At 41.6% G+C, this 16231-nt stretch overlaps 1 protein-coding gene across 2 annotated transcripts in view; it reads left to right on the forward strand.

Moving 5' to 3' along the window:
* The window catches only part of LOC126354494 (lariat debranching enzyme-like), an 83560-nt gene that overhangs the window by 65130 nt on the left and 2199 nt on the right, over positions 1-16231 (forward strand). For both annotated transcript variants that reach the window (XM_050004223.1, XM_050004221.1), the window contains exons 7-9: positions 244-386; positions 13937-14309; positions 15198-15444. In XM_050004223.1, coding sequence (XP_049860180.1) covers positions 244-386; positions 13937-14309; positions 15198-15444 — 763 coding nt within the window. The remainder of the gene's footprint in view (positions 1-243; positions 387-13936; positions 14310-15197; positions 15445-16231) is intronic.

The following is a 16231-nucleotide window of genomic DNA, read 5'->3' on the forward strand; positions in this document are numbered from 1 at the left end:
ACGCAGGACGAATTGAAAATTGAATACTGTTTAAAATCTTTTGCACTCTATTATCAGCTCATTGGAGAAGAAATGCAAAATAATGAGGAACAAAAATACCATAAGCACACTCCACCTCAATTAGTATAAGCTGCATCATTGTCCCTCCAGGCAAACATTTAACATGGCTGATCTGTAAGTATGTGCTTATTTATTTGTTCTTTATGCTGAATGTAGAAAATCACTTGGTGCTTTGAATTTAAGGTCTTGGACATCCCTCATGACACCAACAAGCCTGTGGAACTAGAATATGACCTTGAATGGCTGACTATCCTTCATGCTACAAATCATCTGTTAAGTGTAAAAAAGGGCATACATTATATGCCAGGACCTGGAAATAATGAAAGGTATATATGAAATTCATGAGGAAATGATTTGTATCTATTCACTATATTCAATCTCGTATATCTTAGAGACTTATCAAAGGGATAGAAGAATAGTATAGAAGATTAATTTGTTGGTGCCTCTTCTGTCTATTAACTCCCCTGTGCAGCATTTCGTTTGTCCTTTCTCCCCATTTAAGTCTTCGGACTGTTATGCATCTGCCATTTTGAATAAAAATTAATGTTGCCCTACTAAGTGGTTCTGTAAGCTATATGGGAAATCAAATGAAAGTGCCAGCGATTCATATTATGATTAACCAACTAATGTACCACAATGAAACTTCCTGGCAGATTAAAACTGTGCCAAGCTGTAGTTTCTGTGCAGTTTAGAAAGTAGGAGAGAGAGAATGACAGAAGCATTGCATGCAAAAGGTAAGGTTCCCAATTACAGGCTTCACCCAGCACAGTTTTTACCTTCCAGAAAGTTCCAAGCAATTAACAGTCTTCTGCAGGATGAATGTGTGTGTGTGTGTGTGTGTGTGTGTGTGTGTGTGTGTGTGGCTTTTTTTTAACAAAATACTGAGACTTGTTTAAATGTGGCTTTGGGTTGTATCCTTATTTTACTAAACCATTCAAATCACTGGCATTTAACTAAGCCCACTGTGCTCCATTGTGTAATAGGAGCATCTTTGAAATCAAATTGAGAGCAGAGGTGCAAGGTAATGAAACCGGATCAGTAGTGTGAGCTGTGTAGAAGCTAGAAAACAAAATATTTGTATGTGGTTTACTATCATGTTCTACAAAAATGGCAGATAAATTAATTTGTTCTCTTAAAAGTTAATGACATCGCGTTCATGTTACATAAAAAGTAAACGCTATTAGTTGTATGTCAATCATATTATCTGCAATATGTTTCACTTTATTGCAAATTTCATCCACAAAATACCTTACAAGATACTTCTTCCAGTGTATTTTAGCACTTTGTCTATCAGTGAAACTGTATCTGTAAAGGAATCCAGAAAAATGGAAGTGAATAATAACCTCACAGCAAACAGCCCAGTGAAAAAAACCCTCTCAACAGCACATGAAATTCTTTTGGGCTGGGTAAGTAATGACTTGAGCAATACATTGTTGCTGGCAAAAGATGATTCCCTTTTAAATCAGATACTGACTCTGTGTTATCTGTTATATTTCAGGAATCACATATAATACAAATGTGGCACCATTTTTATTGTTGGTGTTATATAACACGTTCCTTGTGGCATCTGAACACATTACTTCTTTCAGATTACTGGGAGCAGGTTATCACCATCTCCAAATACTGGAGAAAGGATTCAGAGAATTATAGGAGATATGGAAAAGTCAATTGTATTGTGTTTTGGAATATGCTCAGCCACAAGATGGTTTAGTTGGGCTTACAACAGTTTTCCAGTGGCCATACAAGCAAATACGTGTTGTTTGGTATATCAGCCATGGAGCCTTTGTAACTATGAGGGACAGAGGAATAAAAATCAACTTTTTGTATTCTTAGGTGGATGATGGATTTACATTTTGGGAGGGATGGGAAGGCTTGTGAGGATTTTCCTCATTTTGGGTTATAACAAATAGTAGCCAAATCCTCATGATGCTATGGGAGGCTTGGAGAGAAATGGCATAGCTAATTTTATTGATGTCGTCTGTTTACAAGCAATCACCCAAAGTAATCTAACTAACACCTGGGACCATATCTGGCACACAATACACATCTGTGGTGACAACATGAGCATGGCACCCGAGGGAGGAGGGCCATTGTCAGTTGCCAGAGCTGAATGTTCCATCGACTGAAACAAAACGACAGTACAGTAAGGCAATTTGCAAACGAAAGCCTTAGAAGCTGTAGTCAAATTGTTAATTACTGTAACAAAAATGTTGAGCATACCAAAAACACTGTACATAAAATGACTAAAAGTAACCTGAAGAAGAACGCAAGAGACAACTAAACGAAACTGATGAGCATGTGTTGCATAACCATTGACACCTGATACTGAAGAATAGAAAAACCACATAAGAGTCTTTGCACAATAATTTCCAAAAGCTCAGTGTAGGGTGTGTGAATATACTGAATTGGATCACTAAACTACTAGACAAAATGAGCCTGCAAAAAACGAAACATGCTGGGATGTTGGATGTAACCAGAACTTGCAGCTAAATTACCCTGAAGGTGCAACACGAACGAAAGATCTACGAGGTGCTACTGTAGATGCATAAGTTGCTAATGGCTGGAGACACCCAGGAGAGGCAGAGAGAGCTATACTGCAGCTGAAAACTCCTGGTGTGCTGGAGAAAGACAGGAACAACCAGTGGGTAGTGCAGGCAGGGAGGTGTGCAGTACTTCTACCACCAAGTCCCCGGAGTGAATCTACACATCAGGCACTGGGGGCAACAATGACAAGATAAGAGGAGAAGTGTCCATGCGAACCTGAGGAAGGGATAACAAATGGGATTGGTGGCTCCAGTGGGAATGGTGAGATTGGCAGTAGGGCTGGTGGTGATGGCGGGAGTGATCGCAGGAGCAGCAATGGCGCATCAGCAAGTTGCCTGTGGAGGCGGTAGCGGTGAGTAGGCCAGTGTCAAGAGGGCTGCAACAGGGCCAGTGTTAATGGTAGTAGTTGTTGTGGTTATAGTCTTCAGTCCTGAGACTGGTTTGATGCAGCTCCATGCTACCCTATCCTGTGCAAGTTTCATCATCTCCCAGTACCTACTGCAACCTACATCCTTCTGAATCTGCTTAGTGTATTCATCTCTTGGTCTCCCTCTACGATTTTTACCCTCCACGCTGCCCTCCAATGCTAAATTTGTGATCCCTTGATGCCTCGGAACATGTCCTACCAACCAATCCCTTCTTCTGGTCAAGTTGTGCCACAAACTCCTCTTCTCTCCAGTTCTATTCAATACCTCCTCATTAGTTATGTAATCTACCCATCTAATCTTCAGCATTCTTCTGTAGCAACACATTTCGAAAGCTTCTATTCTCTTCCTGTCCAAACTATTTATCGTCCATGTTTCACTTCCATACATGGCTACACTCCATACAAATACATTCAGAAACGTTTTCCTTCCCATTGCCAGTTTACATTTTATATCCTCTCTACTTCGACCATCATCACTTATTTTGCTCCCCAAATAGCAAAACTCCTTTACCACTTTAAGTGTCTCATTTCCTAACCTAATTCCCTCAGCATCACCCGATTTAATTTGACTACATTCCATTATCCTCGTTTTGCTTTTGTTGATGTTCATCTTCTATCCTTCTTTCAAGACAATGTCCATTCTGTTCAACTGCTCTTCCAAGTCCTTTGCTGTCCCTGACAGAATTACAATGTCATCGGTGAACCTCAAAGTTTTTATTTCTTCTCCATGGATTTTAATACCTACTTCGAATTTTTCTTTTGTTTCCTTTACTGCTTGCTCAATATACAGGTTGAATAATATTGGGGAGAGGCTACAACCCTGTCTCACTCCCTTCCCAACCACTGCTTCCCTTTCATGCCCCTCGACTCTTATAACTGCCACCTGGTTTCTGTACAAATTGTAAATAGCCTTCCGTTCCCTGTATTTTACCTATGCCACCTTTAGAATTTGGAAGAGAGTATTCCAGTCAACATTGTCAAAAGCTTTCTCTAGAAATGTAGGTTTGCCTTTCCTGAATCTTTCTTCTAAGATAAGTCGTAAGGTCAGTATTGCCTCACGTGTTCCAAAATTTCTACAGAATCCAAACTGATCTTCCTCGAGGTCGGCTTCTATCAGTTTTTCCATATGTCTGTGACGAATTCGCGTTAGTATTTTGCAGCTGTGACTTATTAAACTGATAGTTTGGTAATTTTCACATCTGTCAACACCTACTCTCTTTGGGATTGCAATTATTATATTCTTCTTGAAGTCTGAGGGTACTTCGCCTGTCTCATACATCTTGCTCACCAGATGGTAGAGTTTTGTCAGGACTGGCTCTCCCAAGGCCGTCAGTAATTCTAATGGAATGTTGTCTACTCCCGGGGCCTTGTTTCGGCTCAGGTCTTTCAGTGCTCTGTCAAACTATTCACACAGCATCGCATCTCTCATTTCATCTTCATCTACTTTCTTTTCCATTTCTATAATATTGTATAGACCCTCTATATACTCCTTCCATCTTTGTGCTTTCCCTTCTTTGGTTAGAACTGGGTTTCCATCTGAGCTCTTGATATTAATACAAGTGGTTCTCTTTTCTCCAAAGGTCACTGTAATTTTTGTGTAGGCAGTATGTCTTACCCCTAGTGAGATAAGCCTCTACATCCTTACATTTATCCTCTAGCCATCCCTGCTTAGCCATTTTGCACTACCTGTCGATCTCATTTTTGAGATGTTTGTATTCCTTTTTGCCTGCTTCATTTACTCCTTAAATTCCCACCTTTTTGCAGTTTCTTCAATTTTAATCTGCAGTTCATAACAAATAGATTGTGGTAAGAGTCCACATCTGCCCCTGGAAATGTCTTACAATTTAAAACCTGGTTCCTAAATCTCTGTCTTACCATTTTATAATCTATCTGATACTTTTTAGTATCTTCGGGATTCTTCCAGGTATACAACCTTCTTTTACGATTCTTGAACCAAGTTTTAGCTATGTTAATGGTGTCCAGTACGAAAGCTAGGCCAAAACCATAGGGACTCCCGCCATAGAACTCTGTGAACGGGAAACGAGTGTTGCCAGGCATGACAAGATTGCAAACAAACTGACTCGAGGTGGCCCACCTTGCCAATTACAAAGTACTTGTATGTTAAGTCTGAAACACTGTTCATGATCACGCTCACATGAACACTGGGTAAGATTGTCTGTCAGTAGCCAAGGATGTGATGCACATACAGGTCGGTTGGAGGTAACTGTCACTGCAAAAATGGTCATCCAACTGTTCCACTAAAAGTCATAGTCTGTGTCCTCCAGATGGGAGTCTTAAAAAACTGACAACATAAATGAAAGATTTCTGCATATGGGCTTGAAGTAATGTGAACACTGTGGTGCACACCTTGTAGGTTGCATGCTGTGAAGTGCATCTTCAGTTGCTGAAGTATATGGCCCAGTGCTCTTTCTGGCCATGAAACTCAATCTTCAATGGGTTGCTGAGATGCAGCCATGTTAGTAAGCATCTGAGGAAACTGAGCAATGTTTCTTTATAGTTGAAGTTACTGACACCAGAACAGTATAACAGTAACTGAGTGAGCTAAGTGATGCCCTGCAACAGCCCCTGGATTTTGAGTCAGAGAGGGCTCCATTTTTTGTACAGACATAAACAGCTTCTGAATTTGAACCAGATAGCTTGAGTAATTGAACAGCCATTATAATTCAAAAGAGACTCAGTTCGATGCAATAACACACTGCTGTGAACTGGAAACTGAACTTTCACTGAATTATGAGGGTGCACAAATTAACCTAAAACAACCATGGGAATATACTGCTCGAAATACGCAGAAAGAAAAAATGCCAAGAAAGTTACATCACAAGCCTGCATCTACTAAGAAAACTGATACACCATGTTCAACGAACACTTACCAAATATCAATACAACCAAAATCGACACACGAGTTTAATATAGTTACTGAGTCCAACATAAGAACGGTTCTCGTCCGGTGCCCAGTTGGACACACTATGGTAAAGCATTAAGTCATTGTCCGGTACATAACTGGTCAGATGATATGTTTCCTGCTGTATTTTATAAATGTTCATATGGGGAGGAACTTTTGTGTAATAATTATGATGCTGTGGTGTACAGATTTTCAGTTCTTAAATCTTAGCATTAATATCTTTCTTTTTCCTTTCTAGATGCCTTGAACAATTTGTCTATACTATTTTCTGTTTTATTACTTAATTTATGCCTTAATTCATCACTAGATGTTTTAAAGTCATCTTTTAAATTATTTTTTAATTATGTCTTTACAGCATCTGTTGTAATATTCAGTTTTCATCTAATTTAATATTAAAATTTTTGCTGAAACTTTTAAATCATTCTGGGATGTTGGCATCCATGTTACTTGTCCCAATAGGCATTCAGTTATAAAAGACAATAACTTATAACTAGTCTAAAGCACATATTCACTGTTATAGTCTCGCACACAACAGCACCGCGGTTTCCACGAAAGAAAGAAAACGTTAAAGACTTCGCTCACCAAACTGCATTGCTTTCATTGTTAAGACACCACTGCATTGCAGTGACAGCGTGCTAGGCAAGCTGTTGTGACACAGGACAGTAATGGGCACTGGTTTTTGTAACCTTTTCTTTGGTAGACTAAAACATGTCAGCACAGTGTAAAATCACAAAAATGCTCAAATGCGATACAGGACTAGTAGCATAGCAACATCCAAATCTCGAGGGCTGCACAATAAGTAATAGTGCACAGCACGGCTTTGACTGAAGGCAGGGCACTCTTATTAGCCTAGATATAGACAATTGAAGAGAGCAGTGACGTTGGTGGCACTAGTTTTGAGGTGGGGCATACGGCAGTGTCGTAGACTTGTGCTGTAGGTCAACAGTGGAACCTCTGATGTATGTCCCCGCATCAACTGATAGCAAGCCTTAGCTTAGTGCATCGAGTAATATCTGTAGTGTGTTGGCGTGGCCATTTGCATGTGCGGCCAGTGCAGCCACGAGGCTGACAGCTTAAGATGGTAATAACTGTGTGTTTACCACATGAATGCCTTCGCTGAAGGGGAATGTGTGGATGCTGGATGAGATGAGCTGGTGACAGAACAGTAGTCGGCTGCACTTATAGGCGGGGAAATATGGCCAATATAATGTTTATTTTAGAATTCTTCTCCTTTGTAAATCGAGTTACTAAATTTGCATTTGCTTCCACAAACAATTAATTCTTGTTATTTTCGTCAGTGTCAGTGCTAAAACAGCTTATGTATTGCCGCAAAGCTGGTTGTTGATCTTATTGTTCAGGACAACCATGATCAGTCTCTTGAAATTTTTCGATGAAGATTTCAATTTATTTTTATTATTTTCTCGTTAATTTTCTCTCCAACAGTGAAATGTGTAATGTCCCGTCATGGTCGACAAATGGGATGATTCCTGTTGTATCCGATGAGTGTTCAGAGGGGAGAGAACTTCATGTAATAATTACTATGCTGTGGTGTACAGATTTTGAATTATTGACTTGTTTATTTGGAGTATGTTCCAGTATCTGGATTTTCTTTCTGTGGACTTTGTCTCCTGTGTAGTGTGGTTCGCGCTGGAGATGAAATTTGTATTTATTTAGATTCACCAAGCTACCAAACAATTGAAGTCTCTTTTTGAGGACTTGTATCTTTTCTTCCAACTTATACAGCTCTAGAGACTCCCATACACTATTTTTTGTAGATTAGCTTTGACAGTTAGATTGAGTGTTAACAGAATTATTGAAAACCCTATGTCCACACTCTTGCAGATTTTTTCACGGACTCCAGTGGAATTCACTCTTCTTTTTTTTTTTCTTGTGACGTAGGCCCATGCTGCATGGAATAAGTGCCAAATCAGCAGGTGTAGGAAAGATTGACCAAATTGCAAAGCCACTACTAATAAAAATTAACTGCGTGTCTGACGAGCATCATTTGTTTATACTGTTAACATAAAAGTGACATGTTACACCTCACACAGTACCCCATTATGTCAAATTATAACACACGCAGATATCTAGTTGTTTGAAACCACTCACAAAGGCCGGCCGCAGTGGTCTCGCGGTTCTAGGCGCGCAGTCCGGAACCGTGCGACTGCTATGGTTGCAGGTTCGAATCCTGCCTCGGGCGTGGATGTGTGTGATGTCCTTAGGTTAGTTAGGTTTAAGTAGTTCTAAGACCCATAGTGCTAAGTCCCATAGTGCTCAGAGCCATTTGAACCACTCACAAATAATTTAGAAGAAACAAATACCCCTGTTAGAATCAGCTTGTTGCCATTTCCTGTTGGTTGCTGAGTGATACAACAGGCCAGAATCAAAATACACGCATAGCCATAACATCTCTTCATTTATTAACTATGAGCAAAACTCAATACAGGTTTAGAGAACGAATGTCAACTGCTTGATACAACTGAAATGCCAGTTCTTGATGGTGTCTAGAGGGTGCTCACTTTGAGAAGTCCACGAATGTCACAGTAGACAAGGAGCGGGGACATGCCATGTAGGAATAGTGGCATGGTCCCATGAGGCATTTAGCTCATCAGCATGGTGCTGTAGTGACCCAACCTATGAGCTCAGAGCCTCGTCAACACGCAAGTATTCTGAAGCAGTGGACAACATAGTCCCACGAGGCTGTGAGCTCATAGACAGTCAAAATGCAACTCCAGTTAAGCAATGCCTGAGGAATGGCTGATGGAAGTCCAGCATTGTACGGTGAGGACAAGACGACAGCAATGATGGGCAGCAGGAAAAGCAGCGATGGCGGGCATTGAGTTAGCAGAATAGACTTGAGGGTGGCTGACACAAGTCCAGAGCCTGGAGTGTAACTGTAGGCCAAGTGGATGGGCAGCGATCTAAATAACTGACAGTGGGAAATACTATTGCTGCGTCACATGAATGTCTGACTGAGCAGAAGCAAATTGATGCTTGTGACTGCAGCACTGTAAGTGTTGGAGCCTTGTATGTGGGGGTGCAGCCCTGCACTCACCACACAATATTTATGGTGTTTTGAATAGTAATGTTCTCTGTTTACAATCATAAAAGTAGAAAATTGAAGTGCATTGGGTTCACCGATGAGTGAGGTCAGCTTGAGAATTGGAACCAGTGAAGTAGAAATAATTAAATGCAAGATTAAACACAATAAAAAAGTAACTTTTTAGTATCAAAAATATAAATTTAATAGCAGTGAACAAATCTTACCACACAGCTAAACATGCAAAATGTGAAAATTTAATTGAATATTAATGAAAGCAAGCTTTCTTCAAAAAGCAACACTTATATTGAGGAAGTCGACTGCAAGAAGAAGACTGCAAACATTTCCACTCTTATAGTGTATTGGACAATCCAAACTAAATGGGTTGATAATACATGGATTGGAGGGGAATGGGGGATGGCGATCCGTTGGAATTTTATTACTTAGTGACAGAGAAGTTTGTGTGGCATATTATAATAGTTGTGGAAGCTAATCAAATGATAAGAATTAAAAAATTGTGTTTTTATGGGTAGGGTTTGTCGTACCTTGAAATTGCAGTACATACATTCTATAACAGTACCACATTGACGGATGTGGGAAAGACGTGGCAATGAAACCCAGTTGAATTACAAGCCTTAGAGTGGGCTAATAATAGTGACGGAAGCTTAAGATACAAGCTACCTCATCTGCATATCAGTTATGAATCCCATAGAATTTCTTCTGGAATAACTTTAAAGCCCTAGAGCATTATAGAGATGTGCTTCTATAGGTCAGTTGTGTCTGCAGTACTGTAGATCGAATACACACATCTATTTGCGTAGGATATTTTAGACAACAATCCAACTATATGTCTAGTTACATTGGGTTTGGTAACACAGGCTGATACATCCCAATTGGAAACAGATTGTCTTTTCTGGTAAGTCTCATTTAATTTTAGGCCACAATGATCACCTAGTACACGTATTGCACCCGGCAAGAAAAGTGACCCAAGTTGAAAAATGAAAAATATGTGTGAATTCCCCAACATGCACAAAAAATATCATGGAATTTACTGCCAACGATACTTACTTGAAATTTAAAGGAAGCTTTTACTATTTCATTATAAGTTTTATAGGAATAATCATCTAAGTCAAGTTTTCTTAAGTGTCGTATTTTTCTGAGTTGTGACACTGTTCGTGCCGGGGTGCAAAATGAGGTAGGGTAGTGAACCTGTCCCGCATTTTACTAGACAAATTCTTGGCATTATGTCTTATGGTGATATCAGTATCGTGAACATTGTGTCCTGAGTTTCGAATAGCATATACATTGCTGGCCATTAAAATTGCAACACTACAAAAGTAGCATGCAGCAAACTTCAAATTGTGTGAAGTGTACTACATATTTAAAACAGAAAGAAACTTCCACATGGGAAAAATATATTAAAAACAAAGATTCCAAGACTTACCAAGCGGGAAAGCGCCGGCAGACAGGCACATGAACAAAACACACACACAGAATTACGAGCTTTCGCAACTGGCAGTTGCTTCGTCAGGAAAGAGGGAGGAAGAGGGAAAAATGAAAGGATGTGGGTTTTAAGGGAGAGGGTAAGGAGTCATTCCAATCCCGGGAGCGGAAAGACTTCCCTTAGGGGAAAAAAAGGACAGGTGTACACTCGCGCACACACACACACACACACACATATCCATCCGCACATACACAGACACAAGCTTGTGCTATGTGCGGATGGATATGTGTGTGTGTGTGTGTGTGCGAGTGTACACCTGTCCTTTTTTTCCCCTAAGGGAAGTCTTTCCGCTCCCGGGATTGGAATGACTCCTTACCCTCTCCCTTAAAACCCACATCCTTTCATTTTTCCCTCTCCCTCCCTCTTTCCTGACGAAGCAACTGCCAGTTGCGAAAGCTCGTAATTCTGTGTGTGTGTTTTGTTCATGTGCCTGTCTGCCGGCGCTTTCCCGCTTGGTAAGTCTTGGAATCTTTGTTTTTAATGTACTACATATTTAGATACACTGATCAACCTTGAACATTATGACACTGAGCTGCTATTGATACAAACCTTTTTAGGGGGAAGGCAGCATCAGCTGTTGAGAATGACTGGTAGTCACACACACGTATGGTGGATGTAGTATCAGTGAGCATTTTTTCCATGTTGTGTAGAATGGGGAAGGTGCAATCTGTCTGAGTTTTACCAAGGGCAGATTGTGATGGTCTGGAGGATAAGCATGAACATTTCGGAAACTGTATGACTCATAGTGTTTTCAAAGAGTGCTGTGATGAATGTCTTCAACACGTGGTAAAACCACATTCAGACGTCATGGGGTTGGGCGGCTATCTCTAGTTACTGCTGTCAGACATTGTAGGCTGGGCAGACTGGTAGAACAGCACAGGTGGAACTAACATCAGATTTTAATGCCAGGCAGAGTACAAGTGTGTCTAAACACACAGTGCACTGAACACATCTAATGATGGGCCTCCTCAGCCAACGAGCCACGCATATGTCAATACTAACATCAGCAACTACAACTAAAATGTTGGCACAGTGGCAGAGTGTTGCATGGTCTGATAAATCCTGATACCTTCTTCCTCGCGGTAATGGGAGGGTGCAAATCTGTCATCTGCCAAGGGAACAGCTCCTTGCCACCTGTACTATGGGATGGAGATGAGCAAATTGCACCTCCATTATGCTCTGGGCGCCATTCACAAGGGTGTCTGTGAGTCAGTGGAGCTTGTGGGAGACACCATGATGGGCAAGAAGTATTGTACACTGGTTGCAGACCACATACATGGCTTTATGATAATTGTTTCCCACTGACAGTAGTATTTTTCATCAAGATAATGTGCCATGTCATAAGGCTAGGAGTGCGATGGATTGGTTCGAGGAATACGTGGTGAGTCCCAATTGATGAGCTGCCTCTCAAATCAACAGATCTGAACCACATCGAACAAGTCCGGAATGTGATTGAACGAGTCGCCACAGCTCATCACTCCCCTTCCTGGAATTTATGAGAATTAGATGATTTGTTTGTGCAGATCTGGTGCCAGCTCCCTCCAGTGGCATACCAAGGCCTCATTGCTTCCATGCAATGTGTCGCTGCTGTTATCTATGTCAAAGGTAGACATACAGGCTATTATGTATCTGGTCATAATGTTCTGGCTGATCAGTGTATATACAAATAATTAACATTTAAGCACAACTGCACAGAATAAGTGAAAGTAATGCCATTTACATTCTGTGTACAAGAAAAAATTACACTATGGGTTTTGCATTTGGAAGTTGCTTTTTTTGTGACATGATGATAATAGGCATCGTGTAAGAAGGCGAAACAAATACCTGCATATGCTGGAAATGGGAACATGACTTGTTTATCATTCTGTGATATTAGGAGGGCCGTGTGCATTGTCACACAGGATCTCAATGCTCCCATGCTACAAGTGCCTGGGACAGACTTATTGATCACTCAGTCATGCAGGATCATACAGCTACCTCATGTTCCTTGATTCAGGAAATGGCATGTTTCTTAGCAAGACAAGTATCTACACTGACAGTGTGTGATGTCTGGAACACCACAGACTTTCAGCACACAGACCATTGTTGTGGCTTCGCAACAGACTGTGGCTGACCAACAGTAGTAGATAACACTGGTCACAGAAATGGCACCAGATCATCTTTTCAGATGAATTCCAGTTCTGCATACAGCATCAACATGACTCCGTCCATGTGTAGAGTCCATGTGGAGAATGAATGTTACCAGATTGCTTTTGTCATCACCTCATAGGGGCCCAGCACCTGGTTTGAGGGTGTTGGGTGCCATTGGCTACCTAACATGCTCTCCTTGGGTTCACATAGGTGGTAATTTGGACAGTAGATATTAAATTTTAAGGCTAGTAGCTGTGCTCTGTCTTTGAGGCCCCCTCTAATGTTATCTGTCAACAAGATAAGGCAAGACCCTATGTTGCACATGCTGTCCTGACCTGCCTCAGCACAGAGAGTGTTTGACTATGCCTTGACCAGAACATTCAGATCTCTTATCAGTGAGGACACCTGGTCATGTTGGTGAGAGATTGGCACATCATGACTCACTAACCACTACAGTTGATGAACTTCTGAGTTGAAGCAGCATGGACTGACATACCCTTATCTGTCCCCCAAGCTCAGTTCAATTTCATGCCCAATCGAGTTACAACTGTTGTTGCTACCATAGGTGACAGCACTGAGTACCAATTTTCACATCCTCTACACCCTGAAATTACCCACAAATTAAATCAAGTAGTCTTCCCACTGTACTACAGTAAGTAAAATTTTGTTATTTGTTGTCTTTCCTGTTGCCATTTTAAGGGCTAGCAGTGTGTTCTACAATTTTGCCTAAGTAGCAGGTATAGTGGAAAATTATGCCCTTCGTCCTATACAGTCCCTGGGTGGTATTCCAAGAGAACACTTTTCGTCTCCAAGGTCAAGAATAAGAAGCTGTCCTCAGCAAGACAGATACCATACCTTTGTTAATAAATGGTGCTACATAAGTGAGTGTACAGTGAAATCCCAAACACATTCTGTGATTCATTGTTCCGTGCTTTTGATGTTACATTCAAATAGCAGCCACTATGGTTGAACTTGGATGTGGATGAAATCTGCATAGTAACCCATTTGACAGAGTGCATTAATCTTGAATCCTCCTTGTTCCAGTTCCATTGTGTAGAGAGGTTCTCATCGCATTACATTATTTCATCTTGCACTGACTTGGAGTCATCCTCGCTTGCAAAAATATTTTAATACAGCCCATACATTTATTTCTTTTTATCGCTATTGTTTGCTGGCTGAGTAAATTTTGCTATTTTTAATTTAACTAATTTCTCAGGATTCCTTCTTGTTGCTGCAACTGTCAATGATTTTCTTATCTTAGTCTGTTAGTGGTACATTGACTAAACTGTAATTGCAATGTTTCTTTAGGTGGACTTTTGCTCCCACTACTGAAGAAAAGGATCTGATTCGAAGAAAATTTGACAGTAATCTTCGTATCCCATCAAACTTTTGCCGTACAGTAATTCCATTTGATGGCAATACATTGTCAACATCTAACAATAGTCAGCAACCATGTGCACGTGTCAACCCACAGACAACAGAGTTCTGCGAAAAAGTGGGAATAGATGATCCATTGGCTATATTGTTGATGGCTAGTGATGGTATATTATGTGGAACAGATTTATACAGTCCAAATAACAGCCAGCATTCTGTTTCTTCACTACCAAGTTTCTTAACACCTGAGAAGCCAGGCGATCTCACACAGGTGTCGTTATCACCAGGCAGTGAAGACCTTACACAAGTAAGAGAATTTTAAAATTTAATTTGATGCTGTATATATATTCTCTCTCTCTCTCTCTCTCTCTCTCTCTCTCTCTCTCTCTCTCTCTTGCTCCCTCCTCTCTCCACCCCTTGCTCCCTCCTCTCTCCACCCTTTGCTCCCTCCTCTCTCCACCCCTTCCCCCCCGTCTCCCCTTCCCCCCCGTCTCCCCTTCCCCCCCGTCTCCCCTTCCCCCCGTCTCCCCTTCCCCCCCGTCTCCCCTTCCCCCCCGTCTCCCCTTCCCCCCCGTCTCCCCTTCCCCCCCCCGTCTCCCCTTCCCCCCCCGTCTCCCCTTCCCCCCCCCCGTCTCCCCTTCCCCCCCCCGTCTCCCCTTCCCCCCCGTCACCCCTTCCCCCCCGTCACCCCTTCCCCCCCGTCACCCCTTCCCCCCCGTCACCCCTTCCCCCCCATCACCCCTTCCCCCCCGTCACCCCTTCCCCCCCGTCACCCCTTCCCCCCCGTCACCCCTTCCCCCCCGTCACCCCTTCCCCCCCGTCACCCCTTCCCCCCCGTCACCCCTTCCCCCCCCCGTCACCCCTTCCCCCCCCCCCCCCCCCCCGTCACCCCTTCCCCCCCCCCCCCGTCACCCCTTCCCCCCCCCCCGTCACCCCTTCCCCCCCCCCCCCGTCACCCCTTTCCCACACACACACACATATCTCTCTCTCTCTCTCTCTCTCTCTCTCTCTCTCTCTCTCTCTCTCTCTCTCTCTCACACACACACACACACACAGCTACATTTTGCTGATGAGTTGGGACTTTTTTTCCTTAAAATTAATTATATTCCACCAAAGACTCAAAGAAAGTTTCTGAAAGAACTACTTTTTATGTTTACTGTATTTTTATACTTATAGTTCTTCTTTCAATTTGCAGGATACTTTGTCACCAAGACCTGCTCGCCTGAGTCTGGTTTTGCCAAGTCCCCAGCACAGTGGCGCTAATGAAATAATGGCAGATGCAGGTGCTGAAACTGTTCAAAACAATGGGAGTTGTTCTATACACACTGTAGTGAAACGTGCCAGTTTAATTCTTTCCAGTCCTCTTAGCAGTGATGCAGAAGAGAAAAACCGTGAGAACTGTGGGAAGAGTCCAGAGGCTGACCGTGACAGTTTGTGTAAAGGTATGATCCTTAACTGCAGCTACCGAACTCATATAACAACAGAAAAATTCTGTATTAAACCCGTACATTAAGAATGAGTAAAGATATTCACCATTTGTGTTGGCACCTAATGATCAATGTGGCAACTATAATGTCTGTTATTTTGGAATTATGAATGCAGTATTTATAGTTAGGAGATGTTTATTGATAATTTTATTCCCCAAAACTAGATGTCAGTGTCTCTCTCTATTTCTCTCCATTTTTTGTTGTCATTGTTGTTTACACTTAATGGTTAAGAACATTAGTTGCTGCAAGATTGATAGTAACCAGCAAAGTAGTTTCTTCGTGATTTATTTTATATTTGTAAATGGATACTTTGTTCTGAGTACCTGATATAGAAACATGCCAATTATTTTATTCATAATTTATAGCTAGAATACTTCAAACTATTGGATACTGTGATTTGCCGATGGCACAGGCACATGATGGGATGCACCACTACATTACTAGGAACATTGTAACTTCATATTGCTCTGCCCCCCCAACCCCCTTTCATTTTCTGGGGCTGTGGCTCATTTGTTGAATTATGACATTTGTGATCAGCTGTTATGGACTGGGCAGATTTTGTAGCCATATTGGATTCATTCTGAACCTTGATTATGATAGTTTGACCATATTTCACAGATGATGTGTATTGGAGTACTTGCATTAAAAATCATCAGAATGTTGCAGAAAACACAGTGGGCATAATTAGTGACTTAAAACAGTTTTTAAGTAATGAAATTTCTGGATCTGTAGATAGTTTTTT

Source organism: Schistocerca gregaria, chromosome 3 (assembly GCF_023897955.1).
Source record: "Schistocerca gregaria isolate iqSchGreg1 chromosome 3, iqSchGreg1.2, whole genome shotgun sequence".
Lineage (NCBI taxonomy): Eukaryota > Metazoa > Arthropoda > Insecta > Orthoptera > Acrididae > Schistocerca > Schistocerca gregaria.